This window comes from Tamandua tetradactyla, chromosome 2, assembly GCF_023851605.1.
Source record: "Tamandua tetradactyla isolate mTamTet1 chromosome 2, mTamTet1.pri, whole genome shotgun sequence".
NCBI classification, from domain to species: Eukaryota; Metazoa; Chordata; class Mammalia; order Pilosa; family Myrmecophagidae; genus Tamandua; species Tamandua tetradactyla.
This window is the reverse complement of record NC_135328.1, coordinates 194,489,834-194,516,927: the sequence shown is the minus strand read 5'-3', so window position 1 is coordinate 194,516,927 and position 27,094 is coordinate 194,489,834. Positions and strand designations below refer to the sequence as shown.

General features: G+C 37.9%; 1 protein-coding gene across 1 annotated transcript in view; it reads left to right on the top strand.

The window, feature by feature from the left end:
- ZCCHC17 (zinc finger CCHC-type containing 17) overlaps positions 1–27,094 on the top strand; it is an 87,301-nt gene that overhangs the window by 46,027 nt on the left and 14,180 nt on the right. The window contains exons 4-5 of the mRNA XM_077150517.1: positions 23,392–23,492; positions 24,750–24,841. Coding sequence (XP_077006632.1) covers positions 23,392–23,492; positions 24,750–24,841 — 193 coding nt within the window. The remainder of the gene's footprint in view (positions 1–23,391; positions 23,493–24,749; positions 24,842–27,094) is intronic.

The window sequence follows — 27,094 nt, the reverse complement described above, 5'->3', positions numbered from 1 at the left end:
GGGAATGCAGATCCAAAATCTGCAGGGCAGGCTGTGAAGCCAACGACTCCGATGGAGGGTCTAGACAAACTCCACAGGAGAGGTTTACCAGCCGAAGCAGGAATAGAGCCTGTCTCTTCTGAATCTTCCTGAAAAGGCTTCCAGTGATTAGATTGAGCATCACTCATTGCAGAAGATACCCTCCTTGGCTGATTACAAATGGAATCAGCTGCAGATGCAGCTGATATGATCATGATTTAATTATATGAAATGTCCTCATTGCAACAGGCAGGCCAGCACTTGCCCAACCAAACAGGTACCATAACTTGGCCAAGTTGACACATGAACCTGACCATGACAAGTACTAAATAGGGATTAGGAGAAAACGGCTGTCTTTGCAAAATGGGATTAAGATTAAAACATGGCTTTTCTAGGGTACATACATCCTTTCAAACCAGCACAAATGGGTAAAAAATTTCCAACCCTTATAAAACGTTACAAATCCAAGAAGCCCAGTATTCTCCAAACAGAATAAATCCAGTTAGGCACTCCAAGACATAGTAATCAGACTGTCAGATGCCAAACAGAAAGAGAAAATTCTGAAAGCAGCCAGAGAAAAGCCACTCTTCTCATACAAGGAAACCAAATAAGACTTAATGCTGACTTCTCAAAACCATGGAAGCGAGAAAGCAGTGTACAATATGTTTAAAATACTGAAAGAAAAACATTGTGAGCCAAGAATTCCTTATCTAGCAAAGCTGGCCTTCAGAAATAAGGGGAGTTTAAAATATTCACAGATAAACAGAAGCTGAGAGGATTTGGTAACAAGAGACTTGCCCTATAAGAAATACTGAAGGGAGTTCTACTGGCAGAAAAGAAAAGCAAGAGAGGACTGCATGAGAGTGTAGAAATGAGGAGTATCAGTAAGGGTAACAAAAGGAAAACGAAAAAATATGATCCATCTATATGCTATTTGCAAGAGACTCATTTTAGACTCAGTGAAACCAATAGGTTGAAAGTGAAAGGCTTGAAGAAGATATTCTATGCAAACAATAACTGAAAAAAATTCTGGGGTAGCTATATTAATTTCAGACAAACTGTTAATATATTTTTGTTGTTAAAATTTTTTTTATTAAGATAACATATATACAAAAAAGCAATACATTTCAAAACGCACTGTGACAATTAGCTGTAGAACGGATTTCAGAGTTTTGTATGGGTTAAAAAGCCACAATTTTAGTATTTTTACTTCTATCATGTTAAAGCACAATTTTAACAAGCAGTTACAGAACAGATTTCAGAGTTTGGTGTGGGTTAAAATTCCCCAATTTAAAGTTTTTACTTCTAGCTGCTCCAAGATACCGAAGACTAAAAAGGAAAATGAAAATAATGACTCAGCAATCATACTCATATGTTAAATCCTATCTTCTGTGTTATAACTCCACCTTCTCCTTTGATCTTTCTCCCAGTCTTTAGGGGTATTTGGGCTATGCCCATTCTAACTTTTTCATGTTGGAAAGTGCTGTTGATAATGCAGGATGGAGGGATGGAATGAGTTGGTGGTCTGGAAAGGTTGGCTCCACTGAGTTTCAGGATTTATCTACCCTAGGAACCTGTCATGGTCAGGTTCATGTTTCAACTTGGCCAGGTGTGGTGGTGCCTGGCTATCTGGTTAGGCAAGTGCTGGCCTGTGTGTTGCTATGAGGACATTTCATGTGCTTAAATCATGACTACATTGGCAGCATCCACATCTGACTGCATTTCAGCTAAGGCAAGTGTCTCCTCCAATGAGTGATTCTTAATCTAATCACCTGAAGGCTTTTAAGGTAAACAGAAGAGACAATCACCCTTCCTGCTTCAGCCAGCCAGCTTCTGAGAGTTCATTGAGGACCTTCTTTGGAGCTGCAAGCTTGCGGCCTGCCCTACAGATCTTGGACTCTACATCCCCACGGTTACGTGAGACACTTTTATAATATCCTGCTGATTCTGTTTCTCTAGAGAACCCTAGCTAATACAGAGCCCACCTGGAGATTGTAGGTTTCTGGAACATAATCATAGTGCATGGAACATTTGTGGATGCTCATATAAAGCCCTGGGTGTTCTTTAGGGTTGGCAGGAATGGTTTTGTTTGAGGTTTGGCGAACCATGGTAAATAGCAGTATCTAGTTCAAGCGTGTGTAAGAGTAGCCTCCAGAGTAACCTCTCAACTCTGTTTGAACTCGCTTAGCCACTGATAGCTTGTTACACTTCTTTTCCCATTTTTGGTCTGGAAGATATTATCGATCCCATGGTCCAAGGGCCAGGCTCAACCTTTGGAATCATATCCCACGTTGCCAGGGAGTCTTTTACACCTGGGTGTCATGTCCCATGTAGGGGGGAGAGTAATAATTTCACCTACATAGTTGGGCTTAGTGAGGGAGAGGCCACATCTGAACAACAAAAGAGGTCCTCTGGAAGTAACTCTTAGGCATAACGATAGGTAGACATAGCTTCTCTGCTACCTACATAAGCTTCAGAAGAGCAAGCCTCAAGATTAAGGGCTTGGCCTATTGATTTGGATGACCGTAATGTTTGATACAGTATCTAGGGCTTCCCTGGTGGTAAAGTTTAATTGTTCCATATTTTTTCTCCCATCTCTCAAGGGACTTTATATTAAGCTATACAGGATTAAAGGTCCTCATTCGTATTCTGGGCTCCCTGTGTTTGGATTGTTTAAATGATTTATCCAGACAGGTTGAGTTAGATTATATTCTACAGAAAACTTAGGTTCTGGTCTCAAAGAGTAGGTGAAGTTCTAAAATATAGACATTGTCTTCCTTACCCCTGTATTCTGAATTCCATTAATCCTGGCCTTATCAGCTTCATTCTTATCTCTAAATACCAGGTTATACATATATAAAACAGCAGAAATAACAATTACTGCTCCAGACTAAATGTGACTGCTATAAGAGTTTATAATCTAGGCCCTAGTTTTCTTATATGAGATCATGTGATATTTGCTCTTTTGTTTCTGGCTTATTTTGCCTCACCAAATGTCCCACAGGTTATTCACATCATTGCATGCCTCACAACTTCATTCCTTTTTGTAGCAGCACAATGTTCAATCATATGTATACACCATTTGCCAATCTACTTCTCAATCAGTGCATCTTTCAGCCACTTCCATCTACTGAGCCTCATGCATAACGTCCAAAAAAAGTCCATCATTACTCTCAATTTTATATAATTTCATTGTTCCCAAGAGAAAGATAACCAATAAACACACCCTCACCAAATAGAAAATCCAAACCTCCTACTATCTCTTGTTCCTCCCCCATTATGTACCCCTGACATTGCTGCAGTATTATTGATGTTTTCCTGTTAAACATAGCCCATAGAGGAGTAGGGAAAAAAGCCATAGCCCATAGTATGCAATAGTAGTTTCCCCCAACACCCTGAAATTATACACTCTTTATACAAGATTCATACTTTTGCAGTAGTTCATGCAAGAACTTACTTATATTTGTAGTGTTAATCAGTGGGATATATGAGTCTGTACAACCCCTTTCAATCATGTTCGCCTTCAATATGGTAATATTACATGTAGACCCACTAGTGAACTGCCTTCACTTCTATCTATTCCCTTACAATTAAGTTCAACCTCATTAGCTAACTGTTCACCCATCTCAAGCTTGTATGTGTTTGTAGGCCTCCTAAATTCTGTATTATAAGCCTCAGATTTTACTTTTACCATGGTCATAAAAGTGGAATCATATAGTATCCATCTTTTTTTGTCTCTCTTATTTCACTCAGCATTATGTCCTCTTGTCATGTGCTTCAGAACATCATTTTGTCTTACTGTTGCATAATATTCCGTTGTATGTATATACCACATTTTGTTAATGTACTCATCTGTTGATGGGCACTTGGATTGTTTCCATTTTTGGCAATTGTTCAACTGCTGTGAACATTGCTGTGCATATCTCTGCTTTTGTCACTGCTTTCAGCTCTTCTGTGTATAGGGCAACTCGATATTTAGTTTTCTGAGAAACCGCCAAACTGTCTTCTATAGTGGCTGTACCATTATACATTCCCACCAGCAGTGCATAAGTGTCCTTATTTCTCCACATCTCCTCCAACATTTGTAGTTTCCTATTTGTTTAACAGCAACCATTCTTACAGGTAAGAAGTAGTATCTCTAGTCTTGATCTGCATTTCCCTTATGGCCAATGAGAATGAGCATTTCTGCATGTGCTTTTTAGCCATCTGTGTTTCCTCTTCAGAAAAATGTCTATTCATATCTTTAGCCCATTTTATAATTGGGTTGGTTGTTGTATGATTTCTTTATGTATGCAGAATATCAAACCTTTATCTCATGTGTGATTTCCAAATATTTTCTCCCATTAAGTTGGCTGCCTCTTCATCTTTTTGGCAAAGTCTTTAGAGGCACAAAAGCATTTGATTTTGAGGAGTTCCCTTTTATCTACTTTCATTACTTGTGCTTTGGGTGTAAAATTTAGGAAGGTACCTCTCATTACTAGGCCTTGAAGATGTTTCCCTATATTTTATTCTAGGAGCTTTATGGTACTGGCTTTAATATTTAGGTGTTTGATCCACTTTGAGTTAATTTTTATATAGGGTATGAGTTAAGGGTCCTCTTTCATTCTTTTAGCTATTGATATCCAGTTCTCCCATGGCCATTTATTAAAAAGACTGTCTGTCCCAGTTCAGTGGATTTGGGGACTTTGTTGAAGATCAGTTAACCATAAATTTGGTGGTCTGTGTCTGCATTCTCAGTTCTATTCCATTGGTCAGTACTTCTGTCTTTGTGCCAGTACCATTCTGTTTGTGGCTTTATAATAAACTTTAATATCAGGAAGTGTTAATCCTTCCACTTTCTTTTTTTAGGATATTTTTTAGCTATTTGAGGTCTCTTTCCCTTCCGAATGAATTTGATAACTAGCTTATAACTAGCTTTTCCAAGCCTTCAAAGTAGGTTGTTGGAATTTTGATTGGTATTGCATTGAATTTGTAGATCAATTTGGGTAGAATTGACATCTTAACTACATTTAACCTTTCTATCCATGAGCAGGGAATATCTTTCCACCTTATTAGGCCTTTGATTTCTTTTAGCCACCTTTGTAGTTTTCTGTATACAGGTTCTTTACATTCCTGGTTAAGTTTATTCCTAGATACTTGATTCTTTTAGTTGTTATTTTGAATGAAGTTTTTTTCCTTAATTGTCTCCCCAGTTAGGTCATTGCTTGATTATAGAACATTACTGATTTTTGTACATTAATGTTGTATCCCATCACTTTGCTGATTTTGTTTATTAGCTGAAGAAGTTTTGTCATAGATTTTTTAGGATTATCCAAGTATAGTATCATGTCATCTGTAAATAATACAAGTTTTACTTCTTCCTTTCTGATTTGGATGCCTTTTATTTCTTTTTCCTGCCTGTTTCTCTTGCTAGATCTTCTAGTACAATGTTGAATAATAGTGGTGACAGACGGCATCCTTTTCTCCTTCCCAATCATAGGAGGAAGGTTTTCAGTCTGTTACCGCTGAGTACGATGCTGACTATGGGTTTTTCATACATGCCCTTTATCACGTTGAGGAAGTCTCCTTTGATGCCTGCTTTTTGAAGTGTTTCTATCAGAAAAGGAAGCTGAATTTTATCAAATGCTTTTTCACCATCAGTTGAGATGGTCAAGTGTTTTCCTGTTCCGTTGGTTAATGTGCAGCATTATATTGATTGATTTTCTTGTGTTGAACCACTCTTGCATTCCTGGTATAAACCCCAGTTGGTCGTGTTATATATTTCTTTTAATATGTCGTTGGATTTGATTAGCTAGTATTTTGTTGAGAAATTTTGCATCATTTGGAAGATTGCATGGGATGCAGTGGTGGGGAGGGCAGGTCTCAGGTCGCTGTGGGGGTCAGAGAGCAGGGGGTGGGGCGGAGGGATGGGAGTGGGGCAGGAGTGCATGTGTGCAGGGAGCAGGTACAGGTAATTGGCACGCAGGTGCTTGGGGCGTGGGAAAGGTGGTACTTGGGTACATGGGGCACAGGTGCTTGGGGACTGGGAAGCCAGACTCGGGTGGGTTGGGCACATGGGCATAGGGTCATCAAGGGGCACAATTTGACTTGCTTCCTCATTCCCACCTCCCTGTCCATGCAGTCCTGTCACCTCCAGGCCTTTGTTTGGAAAGGGGCTCAGTAGGCTTAGTGCACTAGTTGGATGTCTCTATGACAGGTAAACTTGTTTACTGGTTTCTGGGTTCCCCAAGGGAACTCCGGGATGCTCGAGGCGGCTGATAGCCTAAGCTAGCTGCAGCGGCAAGTACTTTCCTGAGCATGGCCTCTTGTCCCTGGTGGAGTCCCAGTGGGGCCCACTCACCTGGTTCCCTGCATCTCAGTTCCTCACCTCTTTCTTCCAGACCCTCTCAGGTCATTCACACCCAGGAATTGCTGTCCTGTTATTTTTATTTCACTTTCTAGCTGCTTTTAGAGCAGGGGTGAATTCTGCCCATCCTATTTTGCCATCGTCCTGTCTTGTGGTTTTAATTTGTCAGATCTATATATTCTTTTCCTCTCTTTCTCTTTTTATCCTTTAAGTTACCCTTACTGGTGTGGCATGGGGCACACTACTTGGGGGTGGGAGCACAATGCATGAGACACAGAGTAGGGTGCAGGACTACATGTGGGGTGAGGCAATTCATGGGTATCTGGGGGCAAGGGGAGCATTGTTTGGGGTCATGGGGGTGGCTCAGGGAATGGGAGGATGGGTTGCAGATGTCAGGGGGTCTGGGATTCTGGCACAATTGCTTGGTGAGCAGGGAGTGGGGGGCAGGACATGGGGGTGGGAGGATAGCTCAGGTGCAGTGGGAAGGATGGATGCATAAGTCAGTACTAGATGGGCAGGACATAGTGGGCCATGGCACGGGGGCTGGGCATGGAGGGGTGTGGCGTTCAGGAAGCAGGGCGTGAGTGGAGGGGTGGTATGCATAGGCGGTCAGGGCACACAGCTTGGCTTGCTTTCTTGTGCCCATTTCCCTGTCCCTGCACTCCTTTGGGCTCTGGGCTTTCATTTGAAAGGGCCGTGTTTGGTTCTGTGCAGTAGTTGGATGTTTCTATCAGCAGGGAAAGCTAGTTTACTGAAAAGCTAGTTTACTGGTTTCCCCAGGGGCGCTCCAGCCTACAGAGCTGAAGGGGCTGATATCCCAAGCTATGTGCATTGGCAGGCACTTTCCTGGGCATGGTTTCTTGTCCCTGGTGGAGTCCCAATGGAGCCCACTCACTCTTCACCACACCTCAGTTCCTCAGCTTTTTCATCCGCAACCTCCCTATGTAGTCTAGAAGACTCTCTCAGATCACTCTCATACTGGAATCACAGTCCTGGTCAGTTTTTTTCACTTCTTTAGCTGTTCCTTGCAGCAGGGGTGAACTCAGCCTATCCTATTCCACCATCTTCCCGGAAGCCTAGCATCCTTTCTTGATAAAAACACTTTGAAAGGTAGGAGTTGAAGGAAATTTCCTCAGCATGATAAAGGGCATATATGAAAAACCCACAGCTAACATCGTATTGAGCAGTGAGCGACTGAAAGCTTTCCTTCTAAGATTGGTAACAAGACAGGGACCCCACTTGTCATCACTCTTCTTCAGCATTGTGCCAGAAGTTCTAACCAGAGCAGTTAGGCAATAAAAAGAAATCAGAAAGGAAGAAGTAAAACTTTTGCTATTTGCAGATGACATGATCTTATATTTAGGAAGTCCTGAAGAAATTAAAACAAATTTACTAGAACTAATAAACAAGTCCAGCAAAGTGGTAGATTCAAGATCAACACTCAAAAATCGGTAGTGTTTCTATATACTAGTAATAAGCTGTCTGAGGGGGATATTGTGAAAAAAAAATCCATTTACAGTAGTAACTAAGAGAATCAAGTGTCTACGGATAAACTTAACCAAAAATTTTGTTATTTTTTGTACACAGAAAACTACAAAATGTTCTTAAAAGAAATAAAAAACTTGAATAAATGGAAATACATTCCATGTTTATGGCTTAGAAGGCTAGTTTTGTTAAGATGTCAGTTCAGCCCAAATTGATCTACAGATTCAATGCGATATCAACCAACAGCCTACTTTGCAGAACTGGAAAAGGTAATTATCAAATTTAATTAGAAGGTTAGGGGCCTCAAATAGCTAAAAACATCTTGAAAAGGAAGAATGAAGTGGGATGACTCATGCCTCCTGACTAATGTATTTTATAAAGCTACAGTTGTCAGAACAGCCATGGTACTGGCATAAAGAGAGACATATTGATCAATGAAATTGAATTGAGAGTTCAGAAATAAACACTTAGGTCTATGGCCAATTTATATTTGACAAGGCTCCCAAGTTCACTGAAGTGGGACAGACCAGTCTCTTCAATAAATTGTGTTGAGAGAACTGAATATTCATATCGAAAAGAATGAAAGTGGACCCTATGTCATACTCTACACAAAAATTAACTCAAAGTGCATCAAAGACCTAAAAGACCTAAAGCCACAACGATAAACTCCTAGAAGGAAATGTAAAGGGAAGTATCTTCAAGATACTTCAAGATCTGGTGATAGGTGGTGTTTTCTTAGACTTTAAGCCCAAAGCACAAGAAACGACAGAATAAATAAATGGTACCTCCTTAAAATTGAATACTTCTGTGCTTCAGAAGTCGTTGTCAAGAAAGTGAAAAGGCAGTTGGCTCAACAGGAGAAAATATTTGGAAATCATATTTCTGATAAGGGTTTAATATCCAGAATATATTTAAAAACACTACAACTTAAAAATAAAAAGACAACAACCCAATTAAAAAATGGGCAAAATACATGAATAAACATTTTTCCAAAGAGAAAATACAAATGGCTAAAGCATGAGAAGAAGATGTTCATCTTCACTAGCTATTAGGGAAATGCAAATCAAAACCACAAGGAGATATCATTTCACACCTGATAGAATGGCTGCTATTAGACACACAGGAAACTACAAGTGTTGGAGAGGATGTGGAGAAACAGGAATACTTATTCATTGCTGTGGGAATATAAAATGGTACAGCCATTGTGGAAAATGGTTTAATGGTTCCTCAGAAAACTAAGTATAGAGTTACCTTATGTTCCAGCAATCCTGCTACTTATACATACTCAGAAGAACTGAAAGCAAGGACACAAAAAGACATTTGCACACCAGTGTTCATAACAGCATTATTCACAATTGCCAAAAGATGGAAACAACCCAGTATCTATCAACCAATGAATGGATAAACAAAATTTGTTATATACATATGATGGAATATTATTCACTTATAAAGAATAAAGTCCTGAAGCACATAACATGGATGAATCTGGAGGACATTATGTTGATTGAAATAAGCCAGACACAGGACAAATATTGTACAATTTCACAAAAATGAACTATTTATATTATGTGAACTCACAGAAATAAAATACAGAATATAGGTTACCAGGAGATAGAATGAAGCTAGAGAATGGAGAGCAGATGCTTCATATGTGAAGAATTTTTAACTAGGTTGAATTTGAGTGTTTGGAAATAGATAGAAGTGATGGTATTCTATTGTGAATACAATTAACAGTGCTGAGTTGTGTGTGCATGTGTTTGAAAGGGGAAGTTTAGAGTCATGTGTATGACTAGAAGAAACAGTAGAGGTTGGAACAAGGGACTGTATAGCACAGTGAATCTTGTGGTGGACAATCATTGTGATTAACAGTACAGATATAAAAAGAATTCTTTCATTAATTAGAACAAATGTACGTCATTATTATAAGGAGCTAATAATGGAATGGTGTATGGGGAAAATGCACCTATTGCAAATTATGGACTATAGTTAACAGTAACATTTTAATATTCTTTAATCAACAGTAACAAATGTGCCTCCCCAATGCTAACCTTCAGTAGGGAGGGATATGGGGTGTGGTCTTTTGTTTTATTTTGTTTTGTTTTATTTGAGTAATGAAAATTTTAAATTGATTGTGGTGATGAATGCACAATTATGTGTTGATATTGTGAGCCATTGATTGTATACTTTGGATGGTTTGCATGAAGTGTGACTATATCTCAATAAAATTGTATTTTAAAAAATGGGCTAAGGATTTGAATTATATTTCTGTAAAGAAGATATACAAATGGTCAGTAAGCACGTGAAAAGATGCAGCAACATTAACCATTAGGAATTCTAATTTTTACCCATTAGGATAGCTATATTCAAGCATTGGTAAGAATGTGGATAAGTTGGAACCCTTGCCCACTGCTAGTGGGAATTAAAATGGTGCGGCCAGTTTGGGAAAAAGTTTGGTAATATCTCAAAATGTTAAACATAGAGTTACTCTGTGACCCCCACTCCTAGGTATATGCTCAAGAAAAATGAAAACATATCTACACAGAAATTTGTACACCAATGTTCATAGAAATTTATCCACAATGGCAACAAAATGGAAACAACCCACATTGGAGATTAGTATGGTGCAAATTGCATTTTGCGTTAGAAGCGGCTTACCAGTTGTTTCCTGGTGTAGGCAATTAGCAATCCATAATAAAAGCACCTCGATTTTTGTTGGTGGCTGGAATTTAATGAGGTAGAACTCATCCCTACTCCTATAGAGTCCGCTCCTTTTTTGGTATAAAGACAAGATTATTGTTAGTATATTTGCCATGGCTTTCTATTGCTTGAAAGTTTTATCCTTATTGGGTGCATATTTAACACTGTGGGGACAATGTGGGGATTAAAGGCCTGCCACCTTATATCAGTCAGTCTTCATCTCACTTTTGTCCATACCCTGTCAAGGGATGCCCCTGATTGTGACTGACAGTTTACAGATAAATCTGTCAGCCTGACGGCTGTGCTCAGAGAAGCCTTGGAGGGAGAACTCAGGGAGCGAAGCAATTAGGTGGAAACTGTGCATTCTGATCCTGGGGTCTTATGTAGGTTTATTGGATAACTTGAACAGCTGACTTCCCTACAGTGTAGCATAGGTTTTCTGCCTGCAATGGGAAAGATTATTAAATATTAAATCCCATCTTGAAAGGACTGTGTTATGAAATAACTCTTGTCTGAGATCTTAACATTGATTCAGAAAGGGAGATGCTAATTTGAGTTAGTTTTCTGAGACTTGTATTCTCAGAATTCTTTAACCACTACTGAGCACAAAATCCCTTCCTAAATATTCTGGGGAAGCCAGATCTTTTAATCTAGATTTTCTTTCTCCTCTCATAGCACTGTCGAGGGAAGTTCTGTGATGATGAAAATGTTCTATATTTATCCAACACAGAAGTCACTGAATTTTTTATTTTATTTATTTTAATTAATTTAAACTTAAAACAGCTACATGTGGCTAGTGACTATTGTTCAGCCCTATTCTTTGCTACTATCCTCTGCCCACCAGCAATAAACTATGAAATTGTACGAGCAGAGATTGCTTGTTCAACATTATACTTCTAGAATGCCTAGAATACTACTTTGCTCATGGTAGAAGCTCAAATATTTTTAGCAGTGAATCCGGTTTAGCAAATATTTCTATTTTCTGGTCACTGTTAGAGATCAGAAAACCATAGTCCCTGTTGTCCTCAGATTGTTCATGGTCTAGAAATGTAAATAAGTTACAATGTAGTATAATAAAAATGAGTCAAGTTACACTTAATCCACTGAACTATGACGTACTTGGACTATTTGAATGAAGCAGGGCCTAATACAAAGCTTGAGGCATAGTGGATTATCAGCAAATTTTATTATGAATTTAGCCCGACCTCCACCATTTATTAGCTTCTTGACTTGAGCAAGTTGCTTAAACATTTGAGCTTTAGCTTCCTCAGCTAGGTGATGGGAATATGTGCATTTTAGACTGAGTTTCTTGCCGAAAGGATCATGCTTTATTCATTCTCTGATCCTTACCTGAAATATAATGTGTTTAAAAAAAGAGTTTAAATGAACCCATAAGATAAACAAGATAAAGGATGTGAAAACACTTCAACTCATGACTTACATTATTGTCATTTACCATTTTGGGGGCGAACTTACTTGAAAAGTCTGGAGAAAGAATTCACATCTCCCACAAGTAGTCATTCGCTTTTTTTTTTTTTTTTTTTTTTTTTGCTGCGGCTGTCTCTAATCATTTGAAATTTTCCCCTCTTTATTGCCAGTGGAAATTGTGAAAGAAATTAATGTTGAACTTAGCACAGTTGGGAGAACAATTTTAAGGGGACTATAATAAGCTCACTCTGTCTCATATGGTGATGAGGAGGTGTAATCCTCTCCAACGAGCCAGAATTTTCTTTTAGTTCGTTTTTACCAGCTAACACTCAGATGGGACTCATTCTGTTAAACTTTGTTATGTTTATTTAACTTGATGATGGAATTAACGGAATGTACCCCTTGATGTCAGAAATCCAAGCACAAACTGCTCTGAAGAACATAGGTTCTATGTGGCATGCTGAACAAAGCATTTTTTGTTGATTGGTTTCTGTTCCATTTTAGAGCATATGCTACAACAGAATTAGATGTTTTTATACCTGTAGGGGAGATCACCTTTTTCTCTTTTTAATAAAAAGAAAACATAAGATCAATAATTAAAAATTGGGAAATATTAGTATGATGTATGATATGTGACATTCATTTGTATTGCAATTCTGTTATTTATCAGTTTCTGACATTGGGCAGTTTGCTTCTCGAATATTTTCTCATCTGCAAAATGGAGATGTGAACCTATATTGATTTAAGGACTAAACAAATTGCTGGATTTAAGGTATCTAACGAGATACTCCGCACAGAATGAGGGGTCCTCAAATGTCTTATTTTGTGCCTTCTGCTCTATACATTTAATTCAGCAGTTGGTAGTGTGTGGGAGTGACTGTGAAGTGCCAATTAAAAGAATGAAACTGACTTCCGGAGAAGATGGTGGCTTCGTAAGACGCGCGGGTTTTAGTTCCTCCTCCAGAACAGCTACTAGGGGAGTAGAAACGATACGGAACAGCTCCCGGAGCCACGACAGAGATCAAGAAGACAGCGTACCCCATTCTGGAACGGCTGACTGGCTGGGAGAACCCGCTCTGGTGGGATCGCCAAGGGGCGCGGGCTTCCCCGGGCCGGGGCAGCAGGCGGCCAGAGTCCCTCTCTCCCTCCTTCCCGGGCCGGCTGGGAGAATTGGACAGGCGGTCCCCTCAAGCCGCGGCGGCTGGCGCCCCCGCGACGCGCGGCCCCCCGGACCAGCTGGGAGAATAGGATCGGAGATCCCCAGGCCGCGGAGATCGGTGACCGAGGTCCCTTCCAAACACGTGGCTTCCCGGTCCGGCTGGGAACGGTGCACTCCCCTGGGCCACGGCGGCTGGCGCCATCCCGCCACACTTGGTGCCCCGGGCCGGCTAGGAGATTTGGACGGCCGTTCTCCCAGGCTACGGCGGCCGGCTGGGAGATTCGGATTGGCACTCTTCCAAGCAGCTTCGGCTGGCGAACCTCCCCCATGGCAAAAGTTTCCCAAAGTTAAAGGACCCACAGCACCTTTTACTGGTGGGACCCACAGACAAATGAGCACCACGAGCGCCACCTACTGGACAAGATAAGAAAAACAGAACCCAGAGATTTCACAGAAAAATCTTTCAACCTGTTGGGTCCAATACCCAGGGAAATCTGACTAAATGCCCAGACGCCAGCAGAAGATAACGGATCACGCTCAGAAAATTGAAAATATGGCTCAGTCAAAGGAACAAACCAATAGTTCAAATGAGATACAGGAGCTGAGACAACTAATGCTGAATATATGAACAGAAATGGAAAACCTCTTCAAAAACCAAATCGATAAATTGAGGGAGGACATGAAGAAGACATGGGCAGAACAAAAAGAAGAAAGAGAAAAACTGAAAAAACAAATCACAGAACTTATGGATGTGAAGGACAAAGTAGAAAAGATGGAAAAAACAATGGATACCTACAATGATAGATTTAAAGAGACAGAAAATAGAATTAGTGAATTGGAGGATGGAACATCTGAATTCCAAAAAGAAACAGAAACTATAGGGAAAAGAATGGAAAAATTTGAACAGGGGATCAGGGAACTGAAGGACAATATGAAGCGCAGAAATATACGTGTTGTGGGTGTCCCAGAAGGAGAAGAGAAGGGAAAAGGAGGAGAAAAACTAATGGAAGAAATTATCACTGAAAATTTCCCAACTCTTATGAAAGACCTAAAATTACAGATCCAAGAAGTGCAGCGCACCCCAAAGAGAATAGACCCAAATAGGCGTTCTCCAAGACACTTACTAATTAGAATGTCAGAGGTCAAAGAGAAAGAGAGGATCTTGAAAGCAGCAAGAGAAAAACAATCCATCATATACAAGGGAAACCCAATAAGACTATGTGTAGATTTCTCAGCAGAAACCATGGAAGCTAGAAGACAGTGGGATGATATATTTAAATTACTAAAAGAGAAAAACTGCCAACCAAGACTCCTATATCCAGCAAAATTGTCCTTCAAAACTGAGGGAGAAATTAAAACATTCTCAGACAAAAAGTCACTGAGAGAATTTGTGACCAAAAGACCAGCTCTGCAAGAAATACTAAAGGGAGCACTAGAGTCAGATACGAAAAGACAGAAGAGAGAGGTATGGAGAAGAGTGTAGAAAGAAGGAAAATCAGATATGATGTACATAATACAAAAGGCAGAATGGTAGAGGAAAATATTATCCAAACAGTAATAACACTAAAAGTTAATGGACTGAATTCCCCAATCAAAAGACATAGATTGGCAGAATGGATTAAAAAACAGGATCCTTCTATATGCTGTCTACAGGAAACACATCTTAGACCCAAAGATAAACATAGGTTGAAAGTGAAAGGTTGGGAAAAGATATTTCATGCAAATAACAACCAGAAAAGAGCAGGAGTAGCTATACTAATATCCAACAAATTAGACTTCAAATGTAAAACAGTTAAAAGAGACAAAGAAGGACACTATCTACTAATAAAAGGAACAATTAAACAAGAAGACATAACAATCATAAATATTTATGCACCGAACCGGAATGCCCCTAAATACGTGAGGAATACACTGTAAACACTGAAAAGGGAAATAGACACATATACCATAATAGTTGGAGACTTCAATTCACCACTCTCATCAATGGACAGAACATCTAGACAGAGGATCAATAAAGAAATAGAGAATCTGAATATTACTATAAATGAGCTAGACTTAACAGACATTTATAGGACATTACATCCCACAACAGCAGGATACACCTTTTTCTCAAGTGCTCATGGATCATTCTCAAAGATAGACCATATGCTGGGTCACAAAGCAAGTCTTAACAAATTTAAAAAGATTGAAATCATACACAACACTTTCTCGGATCATAAAGGAATGAAGTTGGAAATCAATAATAGGCGGAGTGCCAGAAAATTCACAAATACGTGGAGGCTCAACAACACACTCCTAAACAACGACTGGGTCAAAGAAGAAATTGCTAGAGAAATTAGCAAATACCTCGAGGTGAATGAAAACGAAAACACAACATATCAAAACCTATGGGACTCAGCAAAGGCAGTGCTAAGAGGGAAATTTATTGCCCTAAATGCCTATATCAGAAAAGAAGAAAAGGCAAAAATTCAGGAATTAACTGTCCACTTGGAAGAACTGGAGAAAGAACAACAAACTAATCCCAAAGCAAGCAAAAGGAAAGAAATAACAAAGATTAGAGCAGAAATAAATGAAATTGAAAACATGAAAACAATAGAGAAAATCAATAAAACCAGAAGTTGGTTCTATGAGAAAATCAATAAGATTGATGGGCCCTTAGCAAGATTGACAAAAAGAAGAGGAGAGAGGATGCAAATAAATAAGATCAGAAATGGAAGAGGAGACATAACCACTGACCTCACAGAAATAAAGGAGGTAATAACAGGATACTATGAACAACTTTACGCTAATAAATACAACAATTTAGGTGAAATGGACGGGTTCCTGCAAAGACATGAACAACCAACTTTGACTCAAGAAGAAATAGATGACCTCAACAAACCAATCACAAGTAAAGAAATTGAATCAGTCATTCAAAAGCTTCCTAAAAAGAAAAGTCCAGGACCAGACGGCTTCACATGTGAATTCTATCAAACATTCCAGAAAGAATTAGTACCAACTCTCCTCAAACTCTTCAAAAAAATCGAAGTGGAGGGGAAACTACCTAATTCATTCTATGAAGCCAACATCACCCTCATACCAAAACCAGGCAAAGATATTACAAAAAAAGAAAACTACAGGCCAATCTCTCTAATGAATACAGATGCAAAAATCCTCAATAAAATTCTAGCAAATCGTATCCAACAACACATTAAAAGAATTATACATCATGACCAAGTAGGATTCATCCCAGGTATGCAAGGATGGTTCAACATAAAATCAATTAATGTAATACACCATATCAACAAATCAAAGCAGAAAAATCACATGATCATCTCAATTGATGCAGAGAAGGCATTTGACAAGATTCAACATCCTTTCCTGTTGAAAACACTTCAAAAGATAGGAATACAAGGGAACTTCCTTAAAATGATAGAGGGAATATATGAAAAACCGACAGCTAATATCATCCTCAATGGGGAAAAATTGAAAACTTTCCCCCTAAGATCAGGAACAAGGCAGGGATGTCCATTATCACCACTATTATTCAACATTGTGTTGGAGGTTCTAGCCAGAGCAATTAGACAAGAAAAAGAAATACAAGGCATCAAAATTGGAAAGGAAGAAGTAAAACTATCACTGTTTGCAGACGAAATGATACTATACATCGAAAACCCGAAAAAATCCACAACAAAACTCCTAGAGCTAATAAATGAGTACAGTAAAGTAGCAGGTTACAAGATCAACATTCAAAAATCTGTAGCATTTCTATACACTAGCAATGAACAAGCAGAGGGGGAAATCAAGAAACGAATCCCATTTACAATTGCAACTAAAAGAATAAAATACCTAGGAATAAATTTAACTAAAGAGACAAAAAACCTATACAAAGAAAACTACAAAAAACTGTTAAAAGAAATCACAGAAGACCTAAATAGATGGAAGGGCATACCGTGTTCATGGATTGGAAGACTAAATATAGTTAAGATGTCAATCCTACCTAAATTGACTTACAGATTCAATGCAATACCAATAAAAATCCCAACAACTTATTTTTCAGAAATAGAAAAACCAATAAGCAAATTTATCTGGAAGGGCAGGGTGCCCCGAATTGCTAAAAACATCTTGAGGAAAAAAAACGAAGCTGGAGGTCTCGCGATGCCGGACTTTAAGGCATATTATGAAGCCACAGTGGTCAAAACAGCATGGTAATGGCATGAAGATAGATATATCGACCAATGGAATCGAATAGAGTGCTCAGATATAGACCCTCTCATCTATGGACATTTGATCTTTGATAAGGCAGTCAAGCCAACTCACCTGGGACAGAACAGTCTCTTCAATAAATGGTGCCTAGAAAACTGGATATCCATATGCAGAAGAATGAAAGAAGACCCGTATCTCACACCCTATACAAAAGTTAACTCAAAATGGATCAAAGATCTAAACATTAGGTCTAAGACCATAAAACAGTTAGAGGAAAATGTAGGGAGATATACAATTGGAGGCGGTTTTATGGACTTTAAACCTAAAGCAAGAGCACTGAAGAAGGAAATAAATAAATGGGAACTCCTCAAAATTAAACACTTTTGTGCATCAAAGAACTTCATCAAGAAAGTAGAAAGACAGCCTACACCATGGGAGACAATATTTGGAAATGACATATCAGATAAAGGTCTAGTATCCAGAATTTATAAAGAGATTGTCCAACTCAACAACAAAAAGATAGCCAACCCAATTACAAAATGGGAAAAAGATTTGAACAGACACCTCTCAGAAGAGGAAATACAAATGGCCAAAAGGCACATGAAGAGATGCTCAGTGTCCCTGGCCATTAGAGAAATGCAAATCAAAACCACAATGAGATATCATCTCACACCCACCAGAATGGCCATTATCAACAAAACAGAAAATGACAAGTGCTGGAGAGGATGCGGAGAAAGAGGCACACTTATCCACTGTTGGTGGGAATGTCAAATGGTGCAACCACTGTGGAAGGCAGTTTGGCAGTTCCTCAAAAAGCTGAATATAGAATTGCCATATGACCCAGCAATACCATTGCTAGGTATCTACTCAAAGGACTTAAGGGCAAAGACACAAACGGACATTTGCACACCACTGTTTATAGCAGCGTTATTTACAATTGCAAAGAGATGGAAGCAGCCAAAATGTCCATCAACAGACGAGTGGCTAAACAAACTGTGGCATATACATACGATGGAATATTATGCAGCTTTAAGACAGAATAAACTTATGAAGCATGTAATAACATGGATGGACCTAGAGAACATTATGCTGAGTGAGTCTAGCCAAAAACTAAAGGACAAATACTGTATGGTCCCACTGATGTGAACGGACATTCGAGAATAAACTTGAAATATGTCATTGGTAACAGAGTTCAGCAGGAGTTAGAAACAGGGTAAGACAATGGGTAATTGAAGCTGAAGGGATACAGACTGTGCAACAGGACTAGATACAAAAACTCAAAAATGGACAGCACAATAATACCTAATTGTAAAGTAATCATGTTAAAACACTGAATGAAGCTGCATCTGAGCTATAGGTTTTTCTTTTGGTCTGTCTGTGTCTTTTTTTTCTTTTTCCTTTTTTTTTTACTATTATTATTTTTATTTTTTTCTCTATATTAACATTCTATATCTTTTTCTGTTGTTTTGCTAGTTCTTTTCCTAAATCGATGCAAATGTACTAAGAAATGATGATCATGCATCTATGTGATGATGTTAAGAATTACTGATTGCATATGTAGAATGGAATGATTTCTAAATGTGTTAATTTCTTTTTTTTCTTTAATTAATTAATAAGAAAAGAATGAAAGAAAAGGACAGTAGACAAATGAATGAAGCCACATGCATAAATAAAGATTCTGGTAAAGATAATGACATTGGTAAATATAAAAAAAAAAAAAGAATGAAACTAGTGAAACACTGAGAGTGTGGAATTAATCATAGATTGAAATAAACGAGGTAATTATCTGTAAGTATGGGACTGAAGAGATGGGAATACCCAAGAATCCAACAAAATAATGTGGATGTAAACGTAGAGAAAAGGAATTGGCATGAAATTATCATCTAAAGAGACAGAAATTTAAATGATTTATCATACTCTGTTTCAAGAACAATATGTGAAAGGGGAACACATTATCACCCTGGAATATAGTAAAAGAAAGCCTGAGAGCTTGAAGTTGACAGTTTACCATTCCTTTTCTAGGGTAGAGATGAATCTGGATGATAGGAGCTGGAGAGATGGGTTCTTTTGGGAGAAAGTGATAGTCTGTTAAACCTTCATGGAACGGAAGAATATTCAAAACATTTGTTCTGCTTTTATTCTGATTCCATGTCGAAGCAATTTCTGATTGCTAATTTAATTTTTCAAGTATTTGACACTGAGGGATGACAGGTCATTTACCTAGATGAGAACTGGTAACCTTCCAGGTATAAGAAAAGTATATTTTCCATTGTAAATTAATAAATTGTAGTGTCTTGAGTCTATCCCTGAGCTGACAGCCTGGTTTAGTGTACAAACATCTGTAAGCTGATAACTCCCACATTGATACATTATAGACTTACATATCCCACTGCCTATATAACATTTGCATTCAAGACTGAGGACTAGACCATGCCCCTTGTTTAATTCACTCTGTAAGGTAGAGCTTTTGATAACAAGTCATTACCATCTTCTCTAAAAATCTTGTACCCTAGTATGACTATTTTCAGATTCCTTTTGTTCTTGGTCCACATGAGACATAACTTTACATAATTGCAATCTTAATGTACATATTTCTCTTTAAAATTTTTTATTAAAAATATGTGCTTATAGAAAAACAAGGAAAATTATTATAATATTACTAATGCATAGAGATAGGCACTGTTAACATTTTAGTGTATTTCTTTATTGTCATGTTTTTGTATCAAATGTAAAATGTTGAGTTTAAGATATCTTTTTTGTAAATTATGGAGCTTTTTACACTTAATGAACTTTAAACAGTTCCATCTTATTTTCAAATACTTTTTGCAAATATTTAAATGGTGTGCTGGTTTGAAATGATGTATATACCCTAGAAAAGCCATGTTTTAATCCTAATCCCATTTTGTAAAGGCAGCCGTTTCTTCTAATCCTTATTCAGCATTGTATGTTTGAAACTGTAATTAGATCATCTCCCTGGAGATGTGATGTAATCGAGAGTGGTTGTTAAAACTGGATTAGATGATGACATGTCTCCACCCATTTGGGTGGGTCTTGAGAAGTTTCTGGAATCCTATAAAAGAGGAAACATTTTGGAGAATGAAGGAGATTCGGAGAGAACAGAGAATGCTGCAGCACCACGAAGCAGAGAGTCCACCAGCCAGCGACCTTTGGAGATGAAGAAGGAAAATGCCTCCTGGGGAGCTTCAAGAAACATGAAGCTAGGAGAAGAAGCTAGCAGATGACGCCATGTTCACCATGTGCCCTTCCAGATGAGAGAACTGTGACTGTGTTCACCATGTGCCTTTCCAGAATTAGAGAGAAACCCTGAACATCATCGGCTTTCTTAAACCAAGGTATCTTTCCCTGGATGCCTTTGATTGGACATTTCTGTAGACTTGTAATTGGGACATTTTTTTGGCCTTAGAACCATAAACTAGCAACTTATTAAATTCCCCTTTTTAAAAGCCATTCCATTTCTGGTATATTACATTGTGGCAGCTAGCAAACTAGAACAAATGGCTTCATTCTATTATTCAGATGTACCACATAATCATTTTAAGTTGTTTCCAGTTTTTTGCTATTAATGCTCTGAGAAATGCCATATTTATCCAGAAAAGAGATGCCTATACCTAAAAAAAATCCTACTTTGGGATCAAGTGATTGATTGCATTTTGTTTTTGTGATACGCCAATAAATAGACCTTTTATTTCAGAAAAGAAAAAAATGTTCTCCGAACTATATTAGGTTTAACATTGATTTCCTCTACAATTTCCATTAGCAGTAGAGAAATGAGGCAGATTCTAATCATTAGAGGACAGTTGCAGCCCAAAAATGTTAGTGAAGGGTTTCCCTTCCCTTCAGGGGAAACTTTCCTCTCCAAACTTTCTAATTAGGCTAGTCTGCTCATTACATAATCATTGGGGATGGGGGGGATACTGCATGAATTTTACCCAATTTGGAGATTATGTGATGTTCTAACATAAAACATAGGTTTCGTGATATATATAAAACACTTTGGAGGCCCTGGAGTTATACAAAGAGAAAGGCTGTCATGAAGTAGGTCTCAGAGACCCAGTGACCATAGATGGAGAAAGCGATGGCTTCCAATAGGAGCTCCAAATGAATAGGACAGGTACTTTGAGTTGCTGGTGTGTGTGGACATCTGTGGGCATGCGTATGCTATGTAGGAGATAGAGAGAGAGAGAATAAAGGTTAGTAATTCTCCCAGGCATCTTCAAGAAGGGCAGTTATTTTAAACATAAATCTTTGTTTGCCTTATTGATTTTTTTCTTTAGGTAGATTCCTGGTTTATGTTCATTCAAATAATTGTTTATTTTCTCCAGAATAGAAATAATTTTCTCTGTTACTAAAATATTTGAGAGTAAAAGAAAAAGTAAAAGTGTAATACTGTATTCACTGAAACGAATTATTGACATGTTTTTTTTTTTTGCATAGACAGGCACCAGAAAATGAACCCGGGTCTCCAGCATGGCAAGCAAGAACTCTACCTGCTGAGCCACTATGGCCCGCCCTGACATGTTTTTATATAAGCCTTTGAACATCATTTTTAATGGGCCCAGTGGCTATGCCATAGTTGACTTAACTGTTACTCTTTTGTTGCTTGTTTGAATTTTTTTCTGTCTTAAAAATACATCAGGGCGGTGGGACGGTGGCTCAGTGGCAGAATTCTTGCCTGCCATGCCAGGGACCCGGTCTCGATTCCTGGTGTCTGCCTATGACAAAAACAAAAACAAACCAAAAAAAACATAAAGTATTTTTATATAGATGGCTTTTCCTTTTGCATGTAGCTTTTCCTTTGCAGAAGATTATTTCCTTAGAGCAGAGTTCCAGAAGCGATTATGGGTCAAATTTGTAATTAGTCAAAAGTCTTGGTTGCAGAGGACAGAAACACAGATGAGAAGTGTTTTAGCTAATCTCACTAGGAAGTCCTACCTTTGGCCTGGCTGTATTAGGTGCTCAAATTACACAGTCAGGGCTTTGTCTTTGGTTTACCAATGGTCTTCTTCTTTGCTTCCCTCTGACAGGCTTTTGCCACCTGGTGCTAAAGATGGATATTGGTAACTTTGTAGTTTATAATCTTGACAAAAGTCTTGAGAAGGATAGTTTGATTTAGCTAGTGTCCCTGAACCAGTAAATTATTGTGGCCAGAGGGTAAAGTAGTTTGATTACCTTAGCCTGTGTCATGTGCCCACAGTTGGGGGTTGGGTCAGTTCTGATCAAATCACATGGACTAACCAAATTATTATATAATATAATGAAGGTGGTTCTCCAAAAGAAACATACTTTTACTGTCTGCCTTGTGCAATATGTCTACTATAAAGGGTTTGAATATTTTTATCATTTTTAATATGCATTGCCAAATGATTTCCAAAGTTTGTACTAGCTCTAGCAAGATTTCTTATTTTACTATATTCTAACCAACATTGAGATTTATTTTCTAAGTATTTTACTCATTTAATAGATTAAAAATGGTACCTTGTTTATATTTCCATTTTTCATTTAACATCTATTATAATTATTTTTTGTAACTATAATTTAAACAGCTGCTTACTCTTCCATTTGATAGATTTACCATAATTTGCCAAGTTATTTTCCAGTTATTGGTTCTTTTGGGTTGATTTATAGTCTTTACTTTTTTTTAACCTTCATAGGTACAATATTGTATTTTATGCCCATAGATTTCTTTGCCTTTATTGAATTATTTTCTTTAGAAAAGGTTCCAATAAGTGATATTCTTGCATCAAAGATATAAACATCTTTATGCCCTTTGTTTTCAAAGGATTTTAGCAACTTGTAGTTCTCCCAGTATTACGTGAATTTATTTATTGTATCACCTCTCATGACAGTGAGCTTATTTTAAAGAATGTTTGCTAGTTGGTTAGATGTAAAAAGCTATCTCAAATTGTTTTAATTTGCAGTTTTAGATCAATAAATAATTTTCAGTGAAACATTTAATTTTCAATTGCATTCCCAACTCTCATCTTCTCCTTCATTTAGAGTATAAATTCTAGACATACTCTGTGCTTAATTTATTTCTCTTTCTTGTGCCCAGGTTTGGTCCATCGAACTCACATGTCATCCTGTCGGGTAGATAAGCCCTCCGAGATAGTAGATGTTGGAGACAAGGTGTGGGTGAAACTTATTGGCCGAGAGGTAAAGTTTTATGTAGCTTTCATGTAGTTAGAAAGAATAAGGAAAAACTGGTATTTTCTTGGTGTTTTATGATCATGTATATATGTGCTTAACTATGGCAGATAATCTTATTTTTTAATCCTGCCGCTATAATCTGTCTTGAACTTCAACGTTCTGGTTGACTGTCCTGCACACTCAGAAGGAAAGGTGTGGACAGTAGTAAATGTGGTGGAGTGTGTCCATATTTATAAAACTTCCTTCTCTAAAGCTCACCCAAATGGTGGATGAGAGGGAAGAAAAGAACCAAAAAGAAAGGAGAAAATTTCATCTTTGGGACAAGTTCTTATCACAAACTTCAAAGAATATCTGATATTGCCAGATATACTTCATTTTGGGACAAAATGGAAATGGACACAGAGAGTTTATAGTCATTTCTCCCAATCTTTGTTACCATGCAGTATGAGGGGACTAAGAAGAGTCTGAAGGAGCCTACTAACAACTCCCTTGTGGTCATGAGACTGTGGGTATGCACAAACCACAGGAGAAATATGAACATACACTGAACCTGCTCTTCTACCAGAGGAAGGCAGGGAAAACAGGCCCGAAAGAGAGACTATTCAACAGTATTTGATTGCTTACTATGTACTAGGTTCAACAAATGCTATGGTGGGTTCACACAATATTGAGGTAAATTCAGGTAAAATGGACAAGAAAGACCTCTCTGAAATGGATATGAGCTGAAACCCAAAGGAAAACAAATTAGTCATGTGAGGATTTAGGATAAGAACGTTCCAGGCAAAGAGAATAGTCTGTGCAAAGACTCTGAAGTGAGGTAGGACTTCATTTGGTGGGGAGAAGCAAAAAAAGACCGGTGTAGTTAACAGATATCTTCATTCTTAGAGAAGCTCCAGACCACATCCAGAAGACATGATCTAGTCTGCTGGAATGTTCTGAAAACTTTTCTAGGCTTATGTAACTCTGAGCCGATCACTATGCTGAATTTACTCCACAGGCCTTGAATTTCCAAACAGCCATTTCTCTCATTCTACCAGAGGTACAAGAATGACCATGAGTACCATTTCTTTAAATATCTGCCGCAATGTGGGTCTATTTTGCTTCTTTGTACCCCCAAGGTTCCTAGTACAGCACGTTGTTCATTAGAGAAGCTCAATAAATGTTTGTTAGAATGATGAAAGGTTTTGCTTCTTAAATAATTTTGGACAGTGGTCTCTTAGATGTACTTAGAGCTTTTGGTGACTTTGCTTTTGTCTTTTTCAGATGAAAAATGACAGGATAAAAGTATCCCTCTCCATGAAAGTTGTCAACCAAGGCACTGGGAAAGACCTCGATCCCAACAATGTTATTATTGAGTAGGTCAAAGGTTTGCAAAGGCGAAAATCTTTCTACTTCCCAAACTATAGAATGCCCTAATGTGTCAGACTAAACTGGGAACTACCATTTGTAGAGTTTGTGATACTAATGAGTTATTTAAACTTTGTGATCTTTGGTTTTTAGGGCTGTAAAGTATAGATAATAATACTTGACCACATAGAGTTCTAAGAATAAAATAAGTTAACCTGCAAAACTCCTAGTTTAGAAGGGCTTGAGCACATTAATGGTTTTATTTCCTTTTCCTTGGTCTCTTTCTGCTTCTGCCAGAGACAGTACCTGTTTGCCTCTCCCCTAATGATTCTTGGATTGGGGCTTAAAATAAAGGTAGAGACCATGTGGGAGGGTAGAATGATCTAGGAGCAACTCCACTGGGTTTTAGACTCCCACATCTTGGGATACACTGTATTCTGAACATAAAACCTTTCTTTTATTGGTTATTTTTATGAATGGAAAATTTTCTACTGTGGACGATAGCATTGGTGATATAGGGAATTTGCTATCTTAAAGTTTTTCTTGAATATATGCCAGTGTTTTCTAAACAGGGCTCTTGATCTCCTAAGAGGACTAGAACAGGTCTTAGGGGGTTATGAACTGTTTTCATTATTTCAGAAAGCTGATCAAAAATCATACAGTTATCCTTAGGTTAGTCATCACATTGTTTTGTTACTTTTCAACTGTTATATGTCACATTGTTTATCTCATGCTAGTCAGGTACTCTCAGTGACAATTATATTGTTGATTAATTTAAAAATGAGAAAAAAACTGATGTTGTGTGAGTAGGATCTCAGTGGTAAAATGTTTGGCAACCCTAGTCTTCTTTGGACATAAAGGAATTTTACCTAAGGAAGATAGGTGCTATTTATTGAATGTATACTATGTGCCAGGGGTTATGCAATGTAGTTTACATACATTAGTACATCTGTTTGTCAAAGCAGCCAGAGAAGTAGGTGTTCTCTCCATTTTACTTTATATTCCTAGCTTCTAGCTTGTTTGGTGATAAGTCACTTGCTTGTGATATAGCAAGTTATAGGGAGGCAGGGATTTAAATCTAGGCCTCTCTGATGTTAGTCTTTAAATACTGACATGTTTGTAGGGTTCTTTATTGATAAAACACTTTCCAGTTACGGTAAAAATCTTTTATAACTCAGCTCAGGAATTTTGTTTTTATCTGGCACTTACTGATTGCATCGTAATAAAGTGCTTCTGCGCTAAGAATACATGCTGTACAGAGTCATTAAAAAACAATATAATTTCTCCAAACCATCCTTACAAGATAAAGCATAAAACAGATAGGATAAAAGAGCTACCTCTGTTCTAAGCTCCCAGGTATTGCTTTGTTTGCATTTCTATAGTAATAGCCAAGTGGCTGAAACAATAATTTTTGTTATAAACTATTTATATAGCTGCATCCAGGAAAGAAGCATGGCATAGTGGAATGAGTACTGGTTTTAGAGTTAGACTTAAGTAAGAAAGAGTCCTAGTTCTACCCCTAACTAGTATATGACCTTGAGCAGATTATTTAATATGTTAACCTCAGCTTCCTCACTATAAAATGGAGATGATAGCATCCATGTCTAGAAACAATGGAATGATGTCATTAAAATCTTGTTTATAAAGAGCCTTGTTCAGTGTCTAGTAGGCACTTAATATAGAGTAGCTAGTTTATAGTTATTGTTTTAAAACGCCTCTTTGTTTTTCCTATAATATTTGAAATTATTACATCTCTTCTTTTGGAAAGTATATACTAGTAAATAGGACTCATGAAAACAAGGACTATGTCTTATCTTTCTTATCTCCCATGGTGTCTGACGTGTAGCTGTCATTTAGTTAGTACATGCATGTGATGCTTTATTCAATAAATATTTATTGAGTTCATGGTCTCTATCAGGTATAACGGCAATACCAGGGTTTCTGCCTAAAGACCTTACTGCTTAGGGTAATGAGACAGCTATACAAGTACCTTTAATACAAGGCAACATGCAATAAATACTAAGAGAATAATTTAAAGAAAGGGTTATAGGAATTACTTTGAAGAGGCAGAGTTCATGTTGGGCCATGGTAACAGAGGAGATGCATTTGAGCTGGATGTGAAGAATGGATAAGATTTTGTCAGGGAGCAGGGGAAGGAACTGGTATCATGAGAGACATGAGGCAGGAAAGCATATGGCATATTTGAGCAGTCTAATTTAAATGAAAGAAGAGGGTAAGGTTGGTATGGTCAAATACTAGAA